Source organism: Zalophus californianus, chromosome 10 (genome assembly GCF_009762305.2).
Source record: "Zalophus californianus isolate mZalCal1 chromosome 10, mZalCal1.pri.v2, whole genome shotgun sequence".
In the NCBI taxonomy this organism is placed as follows: domain Eukaryota; kingdom Metazoa; phylum Chordata; class Mammalia; order Carnivora; family Otariidae; genus Zalophus; species Zalophus californianus.
The window spans coordinates 112,566,099-112,583,607 of NC_045604.1; the positions used below are offsets into that span (position 1 = coordinate 112,566,099).

A 17,509-nucleotide genomic window follows, 5' to 3' on the forward strand; every position below is an offset into this window, starting at 1 on the left:
CCCAGGGACTTGGGCCAGGAGCTGTTGTGGAGCCTTGGTTTATAAAATGCGTCTCTATTGTGGTGTCCATGCTGCCTTCAGCACGACAGCTGAGCCTCAGGCTCCTGCTTCCTGCAGACCTGGGTTCTGATCTCAGCTCGGTCAAAGCATCTGAGGACCTTGAGCAAGTTAGGGAACCCAGTAAGCCAGTTTCCTCATCTGAGAGGATGAGCCCCTGCCTCCCATGGTGGTTCTGAAGGTGGAGCGATCGACCCTTTCGCCCACTCGCACTTCCGGTTGAGCGAATATTTACTGTATGCCTGTTAGGTTCTGGGCATTGTGCTGGGCGCTGGGTACCCCACAGTGAGGGAGGGCCCAGTGAACCGTGGTGTGGAGATTGCCTCGCTGGGCACCTCGCCCACGGTGAGTCCACCCGGGCTCCGCTGCCTCTGCCAATACCTTCCAGTGAAGAAAGCCTGGCCCATCTCACTCAGCTTCTGCTTTGCAGTTGGGGAGCTGGGCTCGGAGACGGAGCGGCTGCTGTGACTCTGGCAAGCGGTCCGGGACCCCAGTCATCAGGCTGTGCCTCCGTCACCCAGCTCTCGCTCCTCTCTGTCCTGTCCGGTAAACAACGCTTGACCCAGAGCCAGGCCATGGCAGCTTGCGCTCTCCCCGTGTGGCCCGCACATCTGCGGCGTGGACACATGGCTCCCTGCTTGCATCGCCACTGGTGGGGAGAGCCTGCTGATTCAGGGCAGGTGCCGTGGACGCATCCTACACCCGCCATAAATGAAATGGAATTTGTAATAGAGAGTGTGAAATCTCAGTAAGATTGCTTTGGGAAATCTCAGCTGATTCCTTCTCCTTCCCACAAGAGGTGTTGTAGAGCTTTTCATCAGGAGGTTGAAATTGCAAGAGCATGGCCGGCTGGTGAGGACACGAGCAGCAGGTCCCCCTTCCCTGCCTGGCCACAGGTGCTGCTGGCTGCAGACGAGCTGGGGAGGGCTGTTATCTGTGCTGGGGGCCGGTGCCTGGCCTCCTGCTGCCGTTGGGGGGACGCCCGATGCTGCTGGTGGACCCGCCTCCCTGTGTCAGGCCTGCTCTGAGCCGCTCGAGACTGTGAGGACTGAAGGCAGCAGAGAGAAGGCAATAGGACCCAGAGGCGGGAATGGGGTGTCATCAGGTGTTTGCCGGTCAGCCCCAGGAGGGTACTGTGGTGGCCGTGGACACGGGAGACCCCGAGGCCCCCAGAGAGCCGCTAGGAGCGGGGCCCAGGGCCTGACTGCTCCTCTGTGCTGAGACAGGGACAGTGGCATGTGGGACCATGGGCTGGCTCTTCCAGCTGACGGACCAGGGCGACACCGGTGTGTTTGGAAGCATCTCACCTAGCCCAGACGAAGTTTCTGCCACTTCTGCGAGCCTTCCGCTGCCTGCTGTGGAAGCCTGGCCGCGCCCAGCGCCTGCCTGAGCTGGCTGCGGGGCCCCGTGCCCACCAGGATTGCGTGGGCCTCTCTGGGGGAGGCGCATCTGCTCCCTCAGCTCCCCCAGTATCCCCGGGAGAACTTGGGGAAAAGCGCTGTCTGCGAGACCCCAGGCTGACTTCTCAGGAGCACAGCCTGGGCCTCTTGGCAGGGTTTGCTGCCTCCCCCGCGCTGGCATCCGGTCCTGGAGGACCTGGCTCCCGATCCGTGGACGTCTGACTCCTTCATGCTTCACCTGTCCTTACCCCGTTGCTCCACTGTCATCCACGCTCTGGGCCAGCCCTCTCAAGTCTTTACCCTCGGCACTCCTTGCTCAGAAGCCCCTGGATGCCCCCTTTCCAGACCGTGCAGTGTGATGTTCGGAACTCCCTGGGGCAGCCCCGCCGCACCACCACCCCCGGCTCCGCTAGATGGTGCCCCACGGTGGACCCTGCCCGTGGGTTCCCCACTGGCCTGGATGCTACCCCTCCTGTCTCATGCGGGCCCCTCCTGGGCTCTGGAGCCGAGGATCGAGGGTCGGCAGCCACGGGGAGTTGGTGTTGGTCTCGATGTTTCTTTCTGATAAGGGTTTGTCCGTGTGACTGTACGGCCATGGCCATGCTTCTAAAACTACAGAATCTTTTTGTTTAATACGTATTTTTTTCAGCTCTGCATTGGCCTGCAGCACACATACATCAAGTGTCCTAAGAGGACAGGCCAGCGAGTTACAGCAGAGCCACTCGTGCTGAGCTCCCTGGTGGAGACTAGTGCCGTCACTGCCCCGCAAGGCGATGCCTTTCTAACACCACGTACCCGCCTTCCCTGTTTTTAAGTTTTATGTAAATGGAATCCTACAACGCATAATCTTTTGTATTTGCTTTCTCTTCCTCAAAATCAGGTTTCTGTGGGCAGTTCACTTGTTTTACGAGTGGACCACATTATGCTTTTTCATGCATGCGTTTGTGTATAATTTTGAGTTTCTTTATTTCTGGGCGAGTGCGAACAACGTTGGTATGAACGTCTCTTGTGTTTGGGTGCACCTAGATCTGAGCTGGTGTCTGAGCACCCAGGAGTGCCCTGCACCGTGGGCACGTGACATGGGCCACGGGAGGGGTCCACTTCTGCACATGTGACGGTGTGCACGCCTGCTGGCAGCCAACAAGCGTTCCTGTTGCTCCGGAGCCTGCCCTCACCTGGGGGTGTCGTTCATTTAGGCAGGTGCATTCCAGGGTGGGTGGCGGGATGGCCTTGTGTCTCCAGTTGGCATTTCCCAGAGTGTGGACAGGGACGGACACCTCGTCATGTGCTTCCTGGCATGTGGAGGCCACTCGGGTGAGGCGCCCGGCACATTCACTGCCTAGTTTTCTCTCCTCTGCTGTTGTCTTTATGATTAGTAAGAACTGTCCTGTTTTCTGCACACTGGCCTTTAGTCAGGTGTTTGCACTGCAGATGCCTTCTACCCGTAAGATCTAAACTGTAATGCAATCTAATTTATCCTGTGAACATTCGTTGTTGCTTATCATTTCCCATGTCCTCTTTAGGAAACCCTCACCTGCCCCATGGTCACTGATGTATGTGTCAGTATTTTCCTCTTGGTGGTCTTTCCTCCCTTAAGACTCAGAGCACGAAGCTTGACTGTGCCATGGCAAACTCCCCCTCACCCACCCCCCCCCAACGATGTCCAGTCAGCTCGATGCCATTTATTGACACGCTTCCTTTCTCACTGCCCCACTGGGCTGCTTGTGTGGTAAAGCCAGAGTCCCCCTCTGCACTGGTCTGTTTCTCTCTCTTTTTACCCAGACCACACTGCCTTCGTCACTGGGACTCTGCTCAGCCCTGTTCCCTACCTGATAGAGCCAGCCCTCCCTCCCTGACTGCCTTGGCTGGTGATGACCCCTTACATTTTCATGTGGAGTTGAGAAGCTGGCCTGTCCATTTCACCAGTAAGTCCCCCGAGATCTCTGTTGGGAGTGTAGTGATTAAGCACCATCTTGGTAAGTGTTCATCTGATTCATGAACGTGGTATACACTTCTGTGCTTTTAGGTCATCTTTTTTTCCCCTGTCAGTGTTTTATAGGGCTTTCTAGGTAGACATCTCATAGATTTGTTTTTTTGTGTTTTTGTTTTTATGTGGCATTATAAATAGCATCTTTTTTCAAGTTTATTTTTTTAACAATTTTTTGCTATTATATAGAAATATAATTAAACTTTGATCATTGATTTTGATCCAGCAACATTCTAAATTAATTTTAATAAGTTCTTTGTGGATTCCATTGGATTTTCTGGGTTCACAATGTGTCACCTACGCATAATAGCTTTTAATTTTTTGTACCTTTATGGCTGTTCTTGCCTTCTTCTGCTGCTCAGGATCTCCAGCACTGTTCTTAACAGAAGTGCTGTGGTAGCTGGTGCATCAGAAGGAAAATGTTCACACTTCCTATTGCAGACCATGTTCTCTTCTGGTCCTCATTTGCTAAGAGGGCTTTTGTTTATTGTCTTCACCATGAATAGATGTTGAATTTTAACCAAATGCTTTTTCTGCATGTACTGAAATGATCATATGGTTTTACTTTACTCCGTTAATGTGGAAAATCAAATTAATTGATTTTCAAATGTTACACCAAACTTGCATTTCAGAAATAAGCAAACTTGTGTATGGTTTTCCTTCCTAGGTAATGTCTAGTTTGATTTGCTGATAAGTTGCATAGGGATTTTGCCTCTGTCTTTATGAGAAATTCTGACAATTTTCATTTCTCCTAATGTCCTTATCAGCTTTTGATGTCCTGGTTATTCTGGCGTTATAAAATGAGTCAGGGATTCTTTTTTTCTCTTCTCTGTAATAGCTTTGTGAGATCAGCGTATTTCTTCCTTAAGGGTTAGATAGATTTCACCAGTGAAGTCATCTGGGCCTGTGGAGTTTTCATGTTGGGAAGATTTTAAATTGGGGCTTTGATTTCTTTTAGTAACTTCAAAGTCAGTCAGATTTTCTTTATGGGTGCTCATTCATCTTCATGATCTGTGGTTGTGTCTTCTTTTTCAATCTGGTTGTTTGGTTATGTGTGGTCTCTCTCGAGCTGTCTCATGAAGAGTTTATCGATCTTACCTAGTCACTTGAATGAACCGATTTCTAGCATTCTTGATTCTGTACCATATGTATCTGCTTCATTAGTTTCTATTTTTATACTTTTTCCTTTATTTGTTCTAACTTTTGAGCTATTTGATGATGGCATACTGTAGTTCTGATACATTGTATTTTTCTTACCATTCATTTCAAAATATTTATCAATTTTAATTGTGATTTTTATTTTGACTACCAGGTTTTTTTAGAAATAAATTTAATTTCCAACATTTTGTGATCACCGAATTATTTATTTATAGCTTAGTTTCATTGTATTCAAAGACCATACTCTGGGACGTGTTGTATGACCCCTAGGGAGCCGGTGTTTGTAAATGGCCCATGCACACTTCAAAATCATGTGTGGCCTGCATTGTTGGAGGTGGTGTCTTATAAATATCTGCCTATCAGTTGTTAATCATACTGTTCAGATTTTCCATGTCCTTGGTGAGGTTTCTCCCATTTTCTCTGAATCTGAGAGACCTCTGTTGGAATTTCCCAGCTTCACTCTAAGTTTGCCTATTTCTCCTTTTAATTTTGTCAGTTATGGCAGCATATCTTTATTAGGCCCATATAGACTGAAAATAATTATCTTCCTGGTCCATTTAGCCTTTTATTATCATGAAATAGGCTTTATAGGTTCTTTTGATCTTTGAATCTCCTTTGTGTGATATTAATACAGATGTGTCAGCTTCCTTGTTATATCGCCTTTGTGCCTTTTACTTTCTCAAGTTTTATTTTGATCATTTCTTCATTATTTTATTATGTCGCTCCTACACAGATAACAGATAGATTTTGTATTTTTATTCAGTCTGAAAATATTTGTTTTTTTAGTTGAAATATTTAATTTAGTTGCAATTAATGATAAATTTGCTTTTATTTTTTTAAACATTTATGTATTTTAGAGTGCATGTGGACAAGTGAGCGGGGGGGGGGGGCTGGGGGAGGGGCAGAGGGGGAGAGAGAACCCCAAGCCGACTCCCCAGTGGGTGAGGAACCAGGCCTTGGTCTCCCAACCCTGAAATCACAACCTCAGCCAAAATCAAAAGTTGGAGGCTCAACCGACTGAGCCACCCAGGTGCGCTGATAAATTTGCTTTTAGATTAACCATCTCACTACTTGCCTTTTGCTTGTGTTCTTTTTTGTTTTTTTTAATACTTTTTGTAAACTAAACCATTTTCTCCTCATTATCTTGTAGTTACGTATGCTTTAATGCAATTTTTTAGTGCCTATTGTGATTATAACAGACTGTCAGAGTCTCATAAAAATAAATACTTCTCTTCTAGATGATTCAAGGGACCTTAAAACATGGCATCTATTGACCTTTTGCTCCACTATTACTGTTGAGTACTTTATACACACACAGTTTGTAGCTGAAAAGATATCATTATTTTTTTAAAAAAAATTCCAATTCCAGTTAGTACACATACAGTGTAACGTTAGTCTCAGGTGTTCAACAGAGTGAGTCATCACTTCCATACAACACCCCAGGTTCTTAGTCCCACCCCCTGTTCCCCGCTCCCCCAGCCCTCCCCTCTGCTGACCATCAGTGTGTGTGTTCTCTTTAGTTCTCTATAGTTGAGAGTCTGCTTTTTTGTTTGTCTCTTTTTTCCTTTGCTCATTTATTTCTTAAATTCCACATATGAGTGAAATCATGTATTTGTCTTTCTTTGACTTATTTCACTTAGCATTGTGCTCTCTAGCTCCATCCATGTCATTGTAAATGGCATGATTTCTTTCTTTTCATGGCTGAGTGATACTCCACAGTGTGGAATATACACACACACACACCCCACAGCTGCTTATTCCATGTATCAACCAGTGGAGCTATTGTACATAATGCTGCAGGAAACGGGGGTGCATGTATCTTTTCTAATTAGTGTTTTCATATTTTTTTGGTAAATACCTACTAGTGCAATTTCTAGATCATAGGATAGTTCTACTTTTAACTTTCTGAGGAACCTCCATACTGTTTCCAGAGTGGCTGCACCAGTCTGCATTCCCAGCAACAATGCATGGGGGTTCCTTTTTCTCTGCATCCTTGATGACACCTGTTGTTTCCTGTGTTGTTGATTTTAGCCATTCTGACAGGTGTGAGGTGGTACCTCATCGTGGTTTTGATTTGCATTTCCCTGATGCCAAGTGATGATGAGCATCTTTCCCTGTGTATATTGGCCATCTGGTTGTCTTCCTTGAAGAATGACTATTCATGTCTTCTGCCCCTTTTTAACTGGATTATTTGTTTTTTTGGGGTGTTGAGTTTTATCAGTTCTTTATATTTTGGATACTAACCCTTTATCAGAGATGTGATTTGCAAATATCTTCCCCCATTCAGTAGGTTACCTTTTAGTTGTGTTGACTGTTTCCTTGGCTGTGCAGAAGCTTGCTTTCTATTTTGATGTAGTCCCAATAGTTTATTTTTGCCTTTGTTTCCCTTGCCTCAGGAGATGTATCTAGTAAGACGTTGCTATGGCCCGTGTCAAAGAAGTTACTGCCGCTGTTCTCTTCTGGGATTTTAATAGTTTCAGGTCTCACATTTTGGTCCTTAATCCATTTTGAGTGTATTTTTGTGAATGCTGTAAGAAAGTGGTCTGGTTTCATTGTTTCGCATGTGGCTGTCCAGTTAGTTACTGTTGCTTTTCTGTGTTCGTTTGTCGTCCTTTTTATTCCTCTTCATTACCACCTGCATCTCTAGGCAACCACCTGGGATCATTTTTCTTCTGCTTGCAGAATGCCCTTTGGTATGGACCCGATGCTGAGGAAATACTTCAGTTTTTCCCAGTTTGAAAGTGTATTCATTACGCTTTGACTTCTGAAGAACATTTTTGCTGAAGTAGAGTTCTCGGTTGGCTGCCTTGCAGTGTGCCCGCTGAGGCTGGACTTGTGCTGTCTTTTGCCTCGCACCGAGTGAGGATAGGAGCAGGCCACCTCCGTCCTGGGGTCAGTCTCTGGACCACTGTCTCCTCTCCAGCTCTTTGCGGGGTTTTTTGTTTTTGTTTTGAGAAGGGATGTAAATAATCTGCTATATAAACTTGCTTTTGGAACAGTTTTGGTTTACAGAAAAACAGAGGAGATGGTCTAGAGCCCCCCTGTATTATTTCCCGCACCCCACAGTTTGACCTAACATGTCCCGCGTTATCCGTGGGCATGTCCATCACGACGAGTGCACCACTAATGGGCCCATTATTGCTGCTAACGTCCATAGGGTAAGGTCTGCTTTTGTGTGGGTCTGTGGATTTTGACAAATACATGTCACGTGTGTACCGTTACAATACCATACGCAAACATGTATGTATGACTGCTTCTGTTTTCTGTAAAAGATTTTAGGGAATTGGTACAATTTCCTGCTTAAATAGTTGGTGGAATTCCCCAGTGAAAGCACCTGAGTCTGGTGCCTTGTTTTTAAGAGGGTTATTATTAATTCAGCTTCTTTCAGGAGATAGAAGCTGACTCAGATTTTCTCTTTCTCTTCCTGCAAATTGTGATGGTTTGTGCCTTTCAAGGAATTGGTCCATTTCATATAAGTTACCAAGTTTCTGGGCATGGATCTGTTCATAACACTCCTCTTCTTTATCGTGTCCCCGCAATTAGTAGTGATGACCCTTCTACCACATCTGATACTAGTGTTTTCTGGCTTCTCTCTGTTGTTTAATCTGGGTCAGCCTGCTAGACATTCATCAATGTCATTGATCTTTTCAAGGAACCAGCTTTTGGTTTTGTTGATTTTTCTCGATTTCCTATTTCCAATTTCATTGATTTCTGTTCTAATTTTTATTACTTCTTTTGCTTGCTTTAGGCTTACATTGCTCTTCTTTCTTCAGTTTTCTAAGATGGGAGCTTAGATGATTGATTTTAGATTTCCTTCCTAAAATATGCATTCAGTGCTGCATATTGTGTTCAGTTTCATTTCATTTCAATTAAAAATACTGTTGTTTCTCTTAAGAGTTCTGTGACCCACGTGTTTTTTTAGAAGGGTTGTTTAATCTCTAAGTAGTTTGGGACTTTCCAGCTATCTTTCTGTTACTGACTTCCCTTTTAATTCTGGAGTGCTCTGAAAGCTTACTCAATATGATTTCTGGCCTTTTAAGTGTGTTCACGTGTGTTTTATGGCCCAGAGTGTGGTCTGTCTAGGTGAGTGTTCTGTGGGAGCCGGAGAAGAATGTATGTCCTGCTGTTGGCGGATGAAGTATTCTATCAACGTCAATTAGATCCAGTTGATTGATGGTGCTGTTTGGTGCAACTATATCCTTACTGATTTTCTCCCTGCTGGATCTGTCAATTACTGATCGAGGGTGTGGAAGTCTCCACTAGGAGATAGGTCTGTTGCTCCTTGCAGCTTTGTCAGTTTTGCCTCACGTATTTTGACCCTCTCTTGGGAGGTGCATATGTGTTTAGGATTGGTATGTCTTCTTGGGAATATTGACCCCTTTATCATTATGTCATACCCCTCTTATCTCTGATAGAGAGAGATAAGAGGTCTGCTTTGCCTGAGATTAATAAAGCTACTCCGTCTGCTTTGTTGTCGTTTGATTGAGGTTAGCATGATGTCTCTTTCTCCACCCCTTAACTTCTACATCTCTTGGTATTTGTATTTGTAAAGTAGGCTTTTTAGAGACATAAAATTGGATCTTTTTTTAACTCCCTGTTGACAGTATCTTTCAGTTGGCATGTTTTGATCATTCACAATATACCGATCTTGTTGTTTGCCATCTGTGATGTTTGTTAGCATTTTCTGTGTGGACACTTGTTCTTTGGCTCTTGTTCACTCTTCCCTATTGATCTGCCTTGGTTGGTTTCAATGAGCATTTTATAGGACTGCGTTTCTTTCTTTTTCTCTATTAACTCATGAATTATACTTCTTCAGTAACGCATCCTCAACGATCGCCCTAGAGTGTGCGGTTGTACCCTAGTCCGTGTCCACTTTGAAATAGTGCTGTCCCTCTTCACAGATCGTGCAGCTGCCTGACTCCAGTGTCCCCAGGCCCTCCCTCTGTCCCTTATGACCACACTGCCACTCACCCCCCCACCCCCCGAGGCATGGCGGCCCCGTCCCTGTGAGTGTTACCTGTTAGGTCAGTGCAGACTGAGGAAGTGACAGACTGCAGTTAGCTGTCACTTGCCCCTTCCCTGAATCTCACGCTTTCTTTCTGTAGGTCTGACTTCTGACCACTGCGCCTTGTAGTATCTCTTGTGGGCACGTGTACCCCACAGATCCCGCGTGGTGTTTTCACCTGAGGATGTCTGTGTTTCCCCTTCACTTCTGAGGGCTACTCTCACCCGATGCAGAGCCCCAGGCTGGCGGGTTTTTCTCTCAGCACTTAGACATTTCGCTCCCTCTTGCTCTCACGTGCTGTCTCACTTCACTGGGACTTCTGTGTCTTTGGTTTCCCGAGGTTTGAACAAGGAGATGCCAGGATGTAGATTCTTTGGTATTAATCTTGCTTTTGAGGTTCTCTGAGCTCCCGGGATCTGGGGTTTGGAAAAATCTCACCCAATAGCCAAGTCTTTGCTCTGCCCCTGGTGTCTCAGCGCGGCTCCTACTGCCCCTTATTTCTGAGATGCTCTACTGTTCTTTTTATTTCTCTCCGTGCATTTCAGTCTGGGACGTTTCTATCGCCACATCGCTGTGTCTTTGTTTCTTCTGCCTCTTTTATGGCCCTGTACCTGTGTTGTTTTACTCTTTTTCTTATTTTTGTGTCGATTGGCTGGCTCAGTAGCTTTCAGTTTTCAGCGTTGCTAATACAGACGCTAAAGTTACGGGCTTCCTGCTGGATTCTTTTTTCTTACATCGTTTTTCTCTCTCTTATATTTTTCTCTGTTTCTCCTCTTTTAGAGGTTCCCGTGCGTATTTAACGTAATGGGTGCTTAATGATATCTTTATCCCTTCTGGAACAATTTAAGGCCCCAGGCCTCCCTTAAATGCTTTTATTATATTTCATATTTGTTCATTTTTTCCTGAATTTCTGTTTCTAATTTGTATATCGGTGGATGGTACCTCCACATCACAAAGTTGAGAAGTTATGAACAGGTGCACAGTGAGAAACACACCTCTACCTGCCCTGCCCTACTCATCCACCTGGAGGCAGCCGGGGATCTGGTTGAGCTTCCGGAGAGCGTGTGCGTGCAGGTGTGCGTGTGCGTGCGTCTCCTTCCCCGTGCCCGCGCAGGTGTGCGTGCGCGAGCGTCTCCTTCCCCGTGCCCGCGGAGGTGTGCATGTGCGTGGGTCTCCTTCCCCGTCCCCGCGCAGGTGTGCGTGCGTCTCCTTCCCAGTGCCTGCGGAGGTGTGCGTGTGCATGTGTCTCCTTCCCCATGCTGGTGTGCTTGCATCTCCTTCCCCGTGCCCATGCAGGTGTGTGTGTGCGTGCGTCCCCTTCCCCATGCCCGCGCAGGTGTGTGTGTGCATCGTCTCCTTCCCTGTGCCCGCGCAGGTGTGCGTGCGCGTGCGTCTCCTTCCCCGTGCCCGCGCAGGTGTGCGTGTGCGTGCGTCTCCTTCCCCATGCCGGTGTGCTTGCGTCTCCTTCCCCGTGCCTGCGGAGGTGTGCGTGCGTCTCCTTCCCCGTGCCCGTGCAGGTGTGCGTGTGCATCATCTCCTTCCCCGTGCCTGCACAGGTGTGCGTGCGCGTGCATCTCCTTCCCCGTGCCCGCGGAGGTGTGCGTGTGCGTGTGTCTCCTTCCCCATGCCGGTGTGCTTGCGTCTCCTTCCCCGTGCCCGCGCAAGTGTGCGTTGCGTGCGTCTCCTTCCCCACCTGCTCTGCGGCCTTGGGCGTCTGGTAGGTGTTTTAAGTATCTGGTGCCTGTTGCCACGCATTCCCTGTTGGCGGGCCAGGAGCTGCGCTTATCCTCCCCGTCCTGCCCCGTGAGTCAGGCATCTTGTGACCTCACACAGTCACGGTTGCCTGTGTTGGGACATGGTCGAGTCTGTGGCCCGTTTTCCTTTCCTGTTTCTCAGTTTTGCTTCTGTGATCCCTTGCCTTAGTCCTGGAATACGTCCTGTGTGTCGTCCTCTGGGGAAGTCGTTGCTGGGGAACGGTCCCCCCTCCCCCGCCTCACTGTTGCCCCAGACGCACTCAGTGTACCGCCTTCCTGTGGCCAGCCTGCGGGGGCCGCGACTGTGTGCATGCACTCTGGAAGGTCTGTGGGTTCCTGCCTCTGAGGTGGGTGCTTTTAATCACTTCTGGAAGTTTCTCAACCATTGTGTCCGTCCTTGATTGTTGCCTTCCTGTTCTTTCTGTTCTTTCTCCCTACTTTTGATAGAAACGCTTCCCTCCCCTGTTCTGCCTTGGCCATCAGCTGCCGGCTCCCATTTTCTCTTTGTCCTTTGTTGTTCTTTCTGGCTTGTTCCTTTGATTTCTCTTCCAGAGCACCGAGTCTCTCTTCAGCCACAGCTGAATTGCTGTTTTACTTACTTAAGCTTTTAAATTGTACTTTTGCCTTGTTGGGCTTCATTTAGTCTGCTTTTTTTGTTGTTTTGTTTTAAATTTGCTTGTTTCTTTGATGTATTGTTTCTCGCTGATAATTTAAGTCCCTTTCTTCACGGGTTTTTACTTTTTTATAAATTTTGTTTATTTATTTATTTGACAGGGAAACAGCGAGAGAGGGCACACAAGCAGGGGGAGTGGGAGAGGGAGAAGGAGGCTTCCCCCCGAGGAGGGAGCCCAACGTGGGGCTCGATCCCAGGACCCTGGGATCATGACCTGAGCCGAAGGCAGGCACTTAACGACTGAGCCACCCAGGCTCCCCCTTTTCTCACCGTTTTAAACACAGCATGCATACTTTCTATTCCACTTCTGATTATTCTATTACCTGATACCGTGGGTTTCATTCTCCTAATTCTTGTGTTTGCAGGTCTGTTTTCATTTGTATTCTGTGATCGATTGATTGATTGATTGATTTTTACTATGACCTTAGATCTTTGGTCCTCAGAAGTTTCTCTCTGGAACTTGTTTGACTCCTAGAGCGAGGTTCTGCTGTTCTCGCCGGGATCTCTGCTTGTTCCTGCCAGATGCCTCTGTGCACCTGCGGTCTTGGGCTGCTTTGTAGTCAGTCGGCCCAAATTCAGTGCTGGTGTGTGTATGAACGTGTACCACTGTCTGTTTTGTTCTAAAGATTGCGCACTGCGCATACTCACTTTTTTGGTCCAGATTCTCTGCTCTGATCTTCCACCCTGTTCGGGCACTGCATTTTTTGCTTCTCCCTTGCATGAGGGGCTGACTCCATTCCACCCCAGGGAGGGTCCTGCTCCAGGCTCCAGGGCTGGCCGCCCCCTCTGGACTCAGGAGGAGCCCAGGGGTGTGTTTGGGGTCCGTTTCCATGAGGGGGGCACATGAGGGACCCCATTTGTTAGGACCACATGCCAGGGTACTTTTGTGTGGGGGAGTAGGGCGGCCCTGTTCTTTTGGAACTCGGGGGTGTGTAGCTCATCTGGGCACCAGTCAGGGTGATCTTTCCGGGTGTGAGAGTGGGACGTCACCTTTGGCCTCTGTCCCTGCCGTGGCTTGGCCACACCTGAGGAGACAGAGTCTCTGACCCTGTGAGCCAGGCTTTGTCGTGCCTGCAGCTGCTGCCTGGTTTGCTTACCGCCCCCAGCACACAGCCTTTGCAGGGCTGTCGCACGAGCCCACCTGTGCCCCGAGTCCAGCCTTGTCCCTGCTGAGGCTCCCAGCACCTGCCGGCCCCCCGAACTGGGGCAGCGCCCATCCTCCCTGTGGGGCTTAGGACGAACAACTAGGCACCTCCGTGCCTCAGCTTCCTTCCTGGGAGAGCACGGGCTGGACTGGATGGTCATTCCTTCCCAGCTTCAGAAGGAAGCACGGTTTGTCCAGAACCCCTCATCTCTGCCATCCCCGGGCTCTTGGGCCGTTATGGGGCATATTTCAGAGCTTCCAGAAGACCCGTCCTGTCCCTGGTACTGACCTGCCTGCAGAGCTCAGCGCCGGTCAGGGAGGTGGGCAGGGTCGTGAGCTGTCTGTCCCGTGTTTGTCCGCCATCGGCCGGGAGGCTCCGTCTACAGGGCGGAGGCGTATTCCCAGTAGTCGGGCTCCTCGAGGCCCGGGGCAGGAGGGCCGGTGAAGGTCATCCCAGACATGAGGTTGTCGGGGCCCACGCTGGTTCACAGACAGCCGGGGCTGGTGCAGGTGGAGCGGGCCTCGGGCACCGCTGTGGCTCTGTGGCTCCCTGGGTGGCAGCCCACAGCCCCCGCTTCACATCTGTGTGGATGAACTTGCCTGTACCGCTCCGTGCCGAGGAGAGCGGCTCGGCAGGAAGCAGCCTACTGCTTTGTACTCGGGGCGCATCTCTGAGGCTTCTGCGGTCTGCACTGGACGCCTGCTTGCTCAGGGATTAATCGCCGGCATTTGCTCAAGTGGAAATGAAGCAAACTTCCCCATAAGTGGAATCACTCATTAAAAAGTCATTATCAAACAAACCGGCATATTTCTTGGACTTTTACTAGTGATGACAGAACAATTTCTTGAACAGGTACGAACAGCAAACTTGCTGGTTCACGCGCTCCTCCTCGTCAGCCTCGGCTCTCCTGGGGACGTGATCGAAGAGCTCTGCGCGGAAAGGCCGCACTCTGGGGACAGATGGGTCAGTGGAGGCGACAGTTGCAGCTTGTTCTGGAAGGGAAGCCCCCTACCCCACCCCTTGGGGCAGCGGCGCTCTTCAGAGTAGCTCCAGCTGTAAAAGTCAATACCAAGATAGAGGATTCCAATAAAATGAGGACACTCGATAAACCTTCCTGTGGAAACAGATTTCCCACAGACGTGCAAACAGTTCAAGTGGATTTGTGCCTTTAATTTCTCACTTACTGAATTTCTTGTCATCGGCTAATTGTGGAGTCCACGCCGAGTGATGACCGGGTTGTGAGCTCTGAGCTCGGCCTCCCCACCTGAGAACGTGACATGGGGGGCTGTTTTGGGTCCGTGAATGTGCCTTTGAGCCCGTGCTGGTACGGACTGTCCCTGTCGCGTGTCTGGAAGCCCAGCCCTGGAGGGTCAGGGGCCGCGAGGGTGGGAAGGCAGTGCCAGGGCTGGTGCATGATGCGCCCGTGAACCCGAGGAGGTCTGTTTGCCGACATGGATGAGATCATGGGGCCTCACTTACGGGGCAGCGTGCCGACACAGCATCTGTGACGGCGTCAATCCTCACATCCATCCTTTGAGACCGGCAGATTACCCCACTAATCCAGGAACTGAGGATGGGGGTGAGTGTTCTGGCCTCAGGTGCCCAGCTAGCCCGGGGCGCAGGTGGGACAAACCTGCCCCAGGCAGAGGCCGTGGAGCTCTGTGTCCCACACTCCAGCAGCATCAACCTCTCTGGGCATCTGTTTGTGAACCAGCCTCTCAGGCCCCACCAGGCCTGCTGAGACTGAGCTGACATTGCACAAGCCCCCCAGGATGTTTGTGTGCATGAGGGAATGAGAAGCATGCTCAGAGCACCTGGGTGCCCTGCACAATGACTTGATTTTCTCCATATGGCCTTCCCTGGTGACAGCACGTAGGCAAAATGTGGGGCAGGAGGGCAGGTGCCAGCCCCCAGCTCAGGCTGCGGGTCTGTTGAGGCTAAGGAAGAATCCAGGCCCACAGGGAGTGAGAAAGGGCGGTGGGCAGCCTCCAGGGGAGATAGCAACTCCTTTGCTGGCACGGGTGTCCTTTGTGCAGGCCCTTTAGAGCCGCTTGGTTGCTGGACCCAGGGACCTTGGGTCCCTGCAGCCTTTCCTGGTTGGCCTCCAGAAGGTTGTCTCCCTCCACGAACATCTAAAGAAGGGATCTTCCAGTCCTGGGCAGGAGAAGCCGTCCACCTTTCCTGGGGCCCCTGACTCTGGCTCACACTCAGCCTTATTATGTGTTTCTAGCAGGGCACGCCTGAGCAGTGACTTCTCTGTGGCTTAGTCCTGTCGCTGTGTGATTGGTACATCCTCCCATGAAACGTGGGTGTGCCTTTGCATGGCTGGTGCACAGTGATGCATCTGTAGCCTGGGGTTGTGGCCCCAGGCATCCCATGAGCTCTGTGGGGAGATGGAGCTCGCCGAGGCCAGAGCTGTTTGTTCAGCAGGGAGTCTGGGGCATTTCAGAGTCTGGGCGGATGGAAGGCTCGCTTCGGTTCTTCCACCCAGACGCCTGCTGCTTGGATGAATCTCTCCAGACTGCTGTGTGGCTTAGAGGCCAGGTCAGAAGTCGCGGGAGGCAGGGTATTCAAACCTCCTTTTGGGCCTGGCCCTGTCGGTGTGTTCCTGGGACCATTCCTGGAGTTTGGTAGAGTCTGGGACTGGCCGGAATGGGGGAGTCAGCAGGCTCCAGGGAGGGGTTTCTGGCCACCGCAGGTCTCCACAGACCCTGCAGCTCAAGGCCAGGCGGTTGTGGGGAGTGCCTGTATGAAGGCAAGACCCTGGTCGTGCTCAGGCTGCTGATTCAGAGCAGCTTGGGACCCTGCCGTGGGCTGGCTGGGCTCTGTCGGGCCATTGTGAATCCAAACACCACTGAGCTCTTTGAGGAGCCCCGGGAGGCCACCCCAGCCTGACCACCTGCCCTCTGTGCCCACAGGAGCGGGACGGAATGCGCGCCATCCTGGGTTCCTACGACAGCGAGCTTACTGCGGCCGAGTACTCACCCCAGCTGACGCGTCGCATGCGTGAGGCCGAGGACATGGTCCAGAAGGTGCACGCGCACAGCTCAGAGATGGAGGTGAGTGTGCGGGCGGGCACAGGGCCAGCCATCCGCTTGTCTTCCGTGTGCTGGCTCCATGCTCTCACCTGGTGGCCTGGGAGAGGAGGACCCGCCAAGGGGCTGCTGCTGGTTCTGTCATCCAAGGCAGACTTCCAGTCTGATTGGGAAGGTTAGCTCCGGCCGCACCGAGCACGTCATCATAAATATAAGTGCATTAATAGCCGTTTTATTATGATACATTGGGCTCCACATGAAACATTAATGAAGAGAGATTTGCGGGGCAGCTTCCCTGAGACCCTCAGTCGTCTCTGGGATTTTTTACATTGAGCGATTCCTCCTCTGTGTGCACCCTGTGTGCCCTCATCAGTTAATGACAAGGCTGACAGACCTAGCACCCCCGGTGCCATCTGTTTGGGTTTTGTACGTCGGGGTGATGAGGGGCGGGGCCACCACATCTGGCCCCCAGCACGGGCTCACCCCTCCCCCGACGGCTTTTAGGCAACACGAACTGCAGAGGCTTTGGGCGGACACACAGGCACCAGCTTTGTCTCAGCTCTCTGCCACGGGCTCCCAGTCACCTCCTGTCTTCCTCTCTTGGAGTCCTGCCTGCTTGTTCAGGACCGACCCAGTTCCAGCCGAGAAAGTCCCTAACCCCCTGCACCCCTTTCTGTGCTCAGCAGTGTAGTGGGGCATCAGCCCGCCTTCCCGTCCACCACCCTGGAGTCCTGCGCGAGTCCAAACGGTGGAGGAGGCCCAGGCTCAGCCAGCGTCACCAACACGACCATCTGTTTCTCTCTGTCCTGGTCACTGTCCTTTTCCTCCTGGTTGTGGGCACGGATGGGCCCCTCCAGAAGCAGGCCAGCCCCTTGCTAGTCTCCTGCCCTACTCCCAGGCCAGACTGACCCAGATCTGTACTGGGAGAGAGACTCCTCAGTGCATAGCCCCTGCTCCCTGGGACCCTTGTCTTTGAGGCTGAGTGCTAACCTTGAGACACAGCCTCGGAGCCCGGGACACTGGCTCTGCTCGCCATCCTGATTGCTGCAGCAGAGGTCCTGGTCCTCCCTGCAAAGTATTCTGGCCGTCCGGTCCTTCCGTGCGTGCCCTCCACGCCTTGTCACACACAATGGGCTCTGTTAGCCTCCACGAGAGCCCACCCGGGCCCAAGCTGCTGCCTGCAAGGGAGGAGCAAGCATGGGGAGACTGGAAGCCAGGCGTTCCTGGGTCAGGTCCACCGGTCACTGTCCCCTGGCCTTTCTGGAACATCAGCAAGCCGATGAAATGAAGCTTAC

At 50.7% G+C, this 17,509-nt stretch overlaps 1 protein-coding gene across 2 annotated transcripts in view; it reads left to right on the top strand.

Annotated features, from left to right (window-relative positions):
* Positions 1-17,509, top strand: part of LOC118355945 (mitotic spindle assembly checkpoint protein MAD1-like) — a 228,895-nt gene that overhangs the window by 64,094 nt on the left and 147,292 nt on the right. For both annotated transcript variants that reach the window (XM_035722600.1, XM_035722599.1), the window contains exon 3: positions 16,098-16,238. In XM_035722600.1, the coding sequence (XP_035578493.1) occupies positions 16,110-16,238 (129 nt within the window). In that variant the 5' untranslated portion in view covers positions 16,098-16,109. The remainder of the gene's footprint in view (positions 1-16,097; positions 16,239-17,509) is intronic.